This window comes from Primulina huaijiensis, chromosome 13 (assembly GCF_012295235.1).
Source record: "Primulina huaijiensis isolate GDHJ02 chromosome 13, ASM1229523v2, whole genome shotgun sequence".
In the NCBI taxonomy this organism is placed as follows: Eukaryota; Viridiplantae; Streptophyta; class Magnoliopsida; order Lamiales; family Gesneriaceae; genus Primulina; species Primulina huaijiensis.
The window spans coordinates 10,000,277-10,008,761 of NC_133318.1; the positions used below are offsets into that span (position 1 = coordinate 10,000,277).

General features: G+C 32.1%; 1 protein-coding gene across 1 annotated transcript in view; it reads left to right on the top strand.

The window, feature by feature from the left end:
* Window positions 1-1,299: 1,299 nt before the first annotated feature.
* Window positions 1,300-8,485, top strand: part of LOC140991199 (uncharacterized) — a 9,960-nt gene continuing 2,774 nt past the window's right edge. The window contains exons 1-8 of the mRNA XM_073461150.1: window positions 1,300-1,402; window positions 1,877-2,128; window positions 2,222-2,856; window positions 2,896-3,145; window positions 3,320-3,748; window positions 4,184-4,466; window positions 5,037-5,090; window positions 5,469-6,048. Coding sequence (XP_073317251.1) covers window positions 1,300-1,402; window positions 1,877-2,128; window positions 2,222-2,856; window positions 2,896-3,145; window positions 3,320-3,748; window positions 4,184-4,466; window positions 5,037-5,090; window positions 5,469-6,048 — 2,586 coding nt within the window. The remainder of the gene's footprint in view (window positions 1,403-1,876; window positions 2,129-2,221; window positions 2,857-2,895; window positions 3,146-3,319; window positions 3,749-4,183; window positions 4,467-5,036; window positions 5,091-5,468; window positions 6,049-8,485) is intronic.

Sequence of the window (8,485 nt, forward strand, 5' to 3'; positions counted from 1 at the left end):
TAATATAATATCTTGGAACACCAATGAAGACTTATGTGTAAAAAAATAATATTTTATTTGTGTTTGTCTCCCCAAATTTGGCTGTAAATAGGGGTGCATTGTAATGTATTGAGATATCCCTCATTCTATGAACAAACCTTTGAGTTCATAATATTTCTCTCTATATTTTTCCTTTATTTCTTCATTTAAATACAATTAGCATGTTAATCTCATATTCAAAGTTTTACACTTTGAATAATGAATAGCTAACTTCATAAAGTTGAGATGATAAGGTGAAACTCTTGGTATGATAATAAGGTTATTAAAAGGTAAGAATCTATGTTTTATATTATTTAATCATTATTTATTGTTTTTGTTATATTTATTTATTTAAGTATTTTTATACCCTACTTATAAGTGGGAGTTTTGATTTATTGTTGCTATATGTTACACGAAATTCTTGAAACCATTTAAATGTTAGTTTGGTATTACCAACCATTTAAAGTGGATGCCTTGATTTATTATATATAAATAGATTATAATATTAAATATTTGGAACCATTTAAATGTTAGTTTTGTTTTACCAACCATTTAACTTGGATTCCTTGATTTATTATATATGAATATATCATACTATTAATATATTGGTACCATTTAAATGTTTGTTTGGTTTTACCAACCATTTAAAGTGGGAACCTTGATTTAGTGTTTACAAATATATATAGCACAATAAATACTTGACCACATTTATAAGTTTTGGTATATATTATATACTTATAAGATAATAATTTATAACATAATATAAATATGATTATTTAATATATTGGAACCATTTTATTAAGTGGATTTCAATATTGTTCGTTAATGTTAACTTTATTAAAATACCAAGAGTGGATCCTTTAATCTCAACTACTTAAATTAAAATTTGAACAATTAAAATTTACCCATTAAAGATTCAAACAATTAAAATTAAAAAGAAACAAAAACAAAAACAAAACAAAAAGACATTGTAGTGGACTTGTAATTACCTTAGCTTCCCTGTGGATACGATATCGGACTCACCGAATTATACTACTTGTGGACAACCTGCTCTTGGGAGTGCAACAATCAAAGTGACAACAAGTTTTTGGCGCCGTTGCCGGGGAAGTATAATTTAATTTCAAGTCTATTTAATTTTGTTTATAGTTTATTTTTCTTTATTTGAATTTTTATTGCTTTTGTGTGTTTTTATTCTTTTGCATTTGCATTTGCATGAGCATTATTTGGTCACGTACACTTAGTGGTCGACTCATTCGAAATAACCCTTTATTTTCACAAAACATGGCGGAAGAACCCATCCAAGAAAATGAAGATGAAATTCAATCTCAACATGATCATGATAGACGAAGAACACTTAGAGATCACATGAATCCTACACGTACTAGTGCACCTTCATGTCTAGTTTTTCCCCCCGATGCATCTCATTTCAATTTTAAGCCTGGTATTATCCAACTTTTACCCAATTTTCATGGCTTAGATTCTGAAAATCCATACATGCATTTACGAGAGTTTGAAGAAGTGTGCAACACATATAATGATCTAAATTGTAGCATGAACACCATTCGACTTAAGCTTTTTCCTTTTTCTTTAAAAGATAAAGCTAAAACTTGGCTACAAAATCTTAGATCGGGATCCATTCGAACTTGGGATGAATTGCAACAACAATTTTTGAAAAAGTTTTTTCCATCTCATAGAACAAATTCTTTCAAAAGGCAAATCATCACTTTCACTCAAAAACAAGGAGAAACTTTTTATCAGTGTTGGGATAGATATAAAGAATTGCTTAATCTTTGTCCACATCATGGTTTTGAAATTTGGAGAGTTGTTTCTCAATTTTATGAAGGCTTAACACCTAAAGATAGGCAAATGGTTGAATTTATGTGTAATGGAACATTTGAAGATAAAGATCCAAATGAGGCAATTGAGTATCTCGATTCATTAGCTGAAAATGCTCAAAATTGGGACACTATAGGTACAATCGAACCATCAAACAAGATTCAATCTCCTACATCTGGTGGAGGTATGTACACTCTCAAAGATGAACATGATCTTCAAGCTAGATTTACCTCTTTGGCAAGAAAAGTTGAGGCACTTGAATTGAAAAAGAATGGTCAATTAAAATCTGTTCAAGAAATTGCATTTCACATCTGTGATACAAGTGATCATTCTACAAAAGATTGTCCCACTTTGCCTTCTTTTAAAGAATGTCTCCATGAACAAGCCAATGTTTTAAACAATCTCAAAAGGCCAAATTTTGAACCATTTTCTCAAAGTTACAATCCAGGTTGGCGAAATCATCCAAATTTTAGTTGGAGGAATGATAATGCTGCACAATTTTCACAACCACATTTCCAAAATCAACAAAATTTTCAAAATTATGCACCTTATGTTCCTCCACCTAAAAGGAATTTGGAAGATATATTGAATTCTTTCATTGCAAAGCAAGAGTCTATCAATACTCAAACTGCTCAAACCATGACAGATTTGAAAGATACTCTTGCTAAATTTGCATCTGCACTTAATGTTCATGAAAAAGGTAAATTTCCTTCACAACCTCTGCCTAATCCCAAGGATCATCATTCACAAACTGGAACTTCTGGAACTCAACCGATGGATCAGGTAAAATCTGTTATTACCCTTCGAAGTGGTAAGGTTGTGGAAAAATCCATTCTTGAACCTTGTGAAGATGATGATAAATCAACTCCAAAGGGTAAGGAAGTGGAACCCATAACTTGCGAAGAGGAGGTTCAACAGACAGTGTCACCACCATTCCCTCATGCATTGAAAAATACAAAAAAATCAAATTTGAATTCTGATATATATGATATTTTTAAACAAGTAAAAGTTAATATTCCTTTATTAGATGCAATAAAACAGGTACCATCATATGCCAAATTTTTGAAAGACTTGTGCACTGTGAAAAGAAAATTGAATGTGAAAAAGAAAGCATTTTTAGCCGAACAAGTAAGTGCAATCATTCAAAATAATAATGCTTTGAAATACAAAGACCCTGGTTGTCCTACTATTTCTTGTATTATTGGAGAACGAAAGATTAAAAAAGCCTTGCTTGACCTTGGAGCTAGTGTGAATTTACTTCCATATTCAGTTTATCAAGAACTCAATCTAGGCGAGTTAAAACCTACTTCGGTAACACTTTTACTTGCTGATAGATCTGTTAAAGTGCCAAGAGGTATGGTAGAAGACGTGTTGGTCCAAGTTGATAACTTTGTATATCCTGTCGATTTCATAGTTTTAGATACACAACCTATCGAAGCTTGTAATGCAATTCCTGTAATTTTAGGTCGTCCATTTTTAGCAACTTCTAAAGCTCTTATAAATTGCAAGAATGGAATAATTAAGTTGTCATTTGGTAACATGACCTTGGAGCTTAATGTGTTTAATCTTTGTAAGCAACCACATGACAAAGGAGATGAAAGTGAAGATGAAAATCTTATTGAAACTCTTGTGGAAGAAAACATTCAAGAAGGGAGTACTCGTGATCAATTAGATATTTGTTCAATTGAAACTGTTAAAGAAAATATTGAAATTGATCTTGATGATTTTATCAGGTATCACTCGTTACCAGGATCAGAGAAAGAATTTGATGCAAAATATGAGAACAAAGACGAACCACCCATATTGGAGTTAAAACCCTTGCCAGAAGAATTGAAGTATGCATTTCTTGGAGAAGATGAAACATATCCGGTGGTAATTTCTTCCAAACTAGCAAGTGATGAAGAAGGTAAATTAGTTGATATGCTTAAAAGACATAAAAATGCAATTGGTTGGACACTAAAAGATCTCAAGGGCATTAATCCACTAATTTGCACTCACAAAATTCACTTAGAAGAAAATGCAAAAACATCTCAACAACCACAAAGGAGATTAAATCCACACATGAAAGATGTTGTGAAAACTGAAGTTCTCAAACTACTTGATGTTGGGATTATCTACCCTATTTCTGATAGTAAGTGGGTAAGCCCAACACAAGTAGTTCCGAAAAAATCTGGCATCACAGTGATAAAAAATGAAAAAGGTGAATTGTTAACAAGTCGAGTCCCATCTAGTTGGCGGATGTGTATTGATTATAGAAAATTAAATGACGCCACTAGAAAAGATCATTTTCCATTACCATTTTTGGATCAAATTTTAGAAAGAGTAGCAGGTCATCCATACTACTGTTTTCTTGATGGATATTCAGGTTATTATCAAATTCCCATTGCACTCGAAGATCAAGATAAAACTACATTCACATGTCCTTTTGGAACATTTGCATTTAGAAGGATGCCATTTGGATTATGCAATGCCCCAGCAACATTTCAAAGATGTATGCTAAGCATTTTTTGCGACATGGTTGAAAATTGTTTGGAAATTTTCATGGATGATTTAACTGTCTTTGGGAATACATTTGATAATTGTCTTGAAAATTTGGAAAAAGTTTTAAAAAGATGCGAGGAAAAAGGTCTTATTTTAAATTGGGAAAAATGTCATTACATGATTACTTCTGGAATTGTTTTGGGACATGTCGTGTCATCTCATGGAATTGAAGTTGATAAAGCAAAAGTTGATGTCATTGCCAATTTACCCCCTCCAAAAACCATTAAAGAAATTCGCTCATTTTTGGGACATGCTGGATTTTATAGGAGGTTTATAAAGGACTTTAGTTTAATCTCTAAACCCATTTGTAACCTCTTAACAAAAGACAGTGCATTTGAGTGGACTCAAGAATGTCAAAATGCTTTTGATAAAATCATTCGACATTTAACATCAGCTCCTATCATGCAACCTCCTGATTGGTCTTTACCATTTGAAATCATGTGCGATGCGAGTGATTATGCAGTCGGTGCAGTATTGGGTCAAAGAAGAAACGGTAAGCCTTATGTGATATATTATGCAAGTAGAACTTTAAACAATGCTCAAATGAATTACTCCACAACTGAAAAAGAACTACTTGCTGTAATATTTGCATTAGATAAATTTCGTTCTTATTTGATTGGATCAACAACTATCGTGTTTACTGATCATTCTGCTATTAGATATTTGTTGACCAAACAGGATGCAAAGCCACGACTGATACGATGGATTTTGTTGCTCCAAGAATTTGACATTGTGATCAAAGATAAAAAAGGAACCGAGAATGTCGTAGCCGATCATTTATCGAGACTAGTAACAGGATCATCTTGTGAAATGACACCAATTAACGATAATTTTCCTGATGAACATCTATTTTCAGTTACTACTACACCTTGGTTTGCTAACATAGTAAATTTTCTTGTGACAGGAAAAATGCCACCGCAATGGAGTTCTCAAGATAAAAGAAAATTTTTGAATGAGGTAAAAAACTTTTATTGGGATGATCCGTATCTGTTCAAGTATTGTCCGGATCAAATTTTTCGACGTTGCATACCCGACAATGAGGTAAGTAGTGTCATTAAATTTTGTCATTCAGAAGCATGCGGAGGACATTTTTCTTCAAAGAAAACAGCTGCAAAAATCTTGCAGTGTGGATTTTATTGGCCCACTTTGTTTAAAGACACCCACGAAATCTGCAAGATCTGTGAAAATTGTCAAAAATTGGGTGCGATTTCAAAAAGAAACATGATGCCTTTGAATCCTATTATTGAAATTGAAATCTTTGATTGTTGGGGAATAGATTTTATGGGACCTTTTCCACCGTCGTTTGGATACTTGTATATTTTAGTTGCAGTTGATTATGTTTCCAAATGGATAGAGGCAATTCCATGTCGAACAAATGATCATAAAATCGTCATCAAATTTTTAAAAGAAAATATTTTTAGTAGATTTGGAATTCCTCGAGCCATGATAAGTGATGGGGGAACTCACTTTGTTAATAAACCATTTGCTTCATTAATGAAAAAATATGGTATTACTCACAAAGTAACTACTCCTTATCATCCTCAAACAAATGGACAAGTTGAATTAGCTAATAGGGAGATAAAGCAAATTTTGGAAAAAACTGTTAACTCAAATAGAAAAGATTGGTCTCTGCGACTTAATGATGCACTTTGGGCATATCGAACAGCTTTTAAAACATCATTGAATATGTCTCCCTATAGGTTGGTTTACGGAAAACATTGTCATTTGCCTGTGGAATTGGAACATAAAGCTTATTGGGCGATCAAAACTTTAAATTCAAGCATGGATGATGCCAACAAATTGCGTAAATTGTAACTTAATGAACTTGATGAACTCAGAAATGACGCGTATGAGAATTCAAGGACTTAAAAAACAAAAATCAAATCATTTCATGATAAAACAATTCTTAGAAATCTTTTGAGATTGGTAAAAAAGTTTTGCTTTATAATTCTCGACTTCACATATTCACAGGAAAATTACGATCAAGATGGACAGGCCCATATGTTGTAAAGCATGTGTATACTTATGGAGCTGTGGATATTGAAAATCCGAAAAATGGTGATGTTTTTAAAGTAAATGGACAAAGGCTTAAACCATTTTTAGAAAATGAAATTTTTCAAGAAGAGTTTATTTCCCTTTCCGATCCTTGATTTTTTTTGTGTTGCATTTAATTTTGTTTGTTTTTATTTCAGGTTTCCTTAATCTTTTTATTTTCCCGGTTAAATGGCGGATAACGGTACTCCGTGACTCTCATAGTCGGTTTAATCAGTTTCCCATAACTGCTGATACAAAAATAAAAAAACAAATCATTTCTTTTCTTTTCAAAATGGATGAAATTCTCTCAAAAATTTGTAAATATTTTTCCTCTGTTTCTGAAAATATTCTAAGAAAAATTTATGCAGGAAGGTGTGAAGGATTGAGATTGCTAATGTAAAAAGGAATTCCAGAAGATATTCGTCTTGTAATAGAAGCTAAGGTCCGATTAGGAGGAGAAGTTCCACAATCATTGCTCATTCGGTATTTGCCTGGATTAAGAAAAAGCACTTATGCGAAAAAACGAAGGGCCAAACGATGCAGATCTTTGGGATGTGTTTCCAATAACAGAGAAGATAAAATTGGTTTCATTAAGAATGGGCTGAGTAAGGAGTCTTTAGATAACATCTTATTGACTCTTGAGACGCATTCTAGTGGACATGTGCATATTGAACTTCTCCGTTTATGGAAACAATTCCAAGATGAGCGTCATAGTCTTGGGAATCCGACTAAAAAAGACCATGTTTGCCAATTTATAAGAAAATTGGATGGGAAGCATATCCTCGACTCATAGAAGGCGTTGAAGCCGTTTCTGGACGTAAAACCAGAGGAAAATTGTGAGCCACAATCACACTACTGTTTACATGCATGTGTGTCATTATTGTTTTTACTATTTATTCTGTTTACAACTGTGACCCATAGTTTTGTCTTGATAACATATTACCCCTATAAAATCTCTCATCTTTCTCTCTATTTTCGCTGAAAAAAAGAAGAAATTAAAAAAACATGGCTGGAACCTTTGCACAATCATTGAAAAATATTTGTGTATTTTGTGGGTCGAGTCCTGGAAAAAATGAAGTGTTTGTAGAAGAAGCGAATAATCTTGGAAAGATATTGGCTGAGAGAAAAATTCACTTGGTATTTGGGGGAGGTAATATTGGGTTAATGGAATCTGTTTCAACATCTGCTCATCTTGGAGGTAGTCAGATTTTGGGTATTATTCATACAGCTTTAGCTGAAGGAAATATTAAAGGTGTTACGATTGGTGAGGAATTAAAAGTTTCTTCTATGTGTGAAAGAATCACAAAAATGATTGAAAATTCTGATGCTTTTATCGCACTACCAGGTGATTTTGGTACATTAGAAGAAATTTTTCACACTCTTTCTTGGGCACAACTTAATATCCATAATAAACATGTGGGCTTGTTGAATATCAATAATTATTATGACAGTTTGTTGACATTTCTTGATAAAGCTGTGGAACAAAATTTCAATTCAGAAAATTCTCGACGGATGCTCATCTGTGCTTCGACTGTCGACCAATTAATTGATGATTTGAAAGCTTTTGTTCATAAGCCTGATCCGATGATAACAAAGATCAATTGGTCGCAATCAAGCAATAAGAAAAGGAAGTTGGATCATTGATTCAAAAGTCGTGGATTGGTTTGCGTTTGTTTCAGTTTTATCTTCAATAAAATTCGAGGTGATATCTCTTTCATTATGTACTCTTTATTAATAGTTATTTTGACATTAAGGACAATGTCATATTCTGATTGGGGGGAGAACAAACTTATAGAAAAAATAAAATAAAATTTTTTTTTAAAAAATAAATAAATAAAAAATATATATATTATTTTAAAATAAAATCATGTTTATTGTTTGTATCTTAGTAATTTTTGCAAAAATGTCATACATTACATGTTTGAAAATTTTAAATTAGAACATGCATTAATCTATTTAAGAATGTTTAAATTTTTATTTGAAAAAAAAAGTCAATTTTAATATTATGATCAATATAAAAATATGATTTATGAAATCTTTTTGAGTGATTAACCAT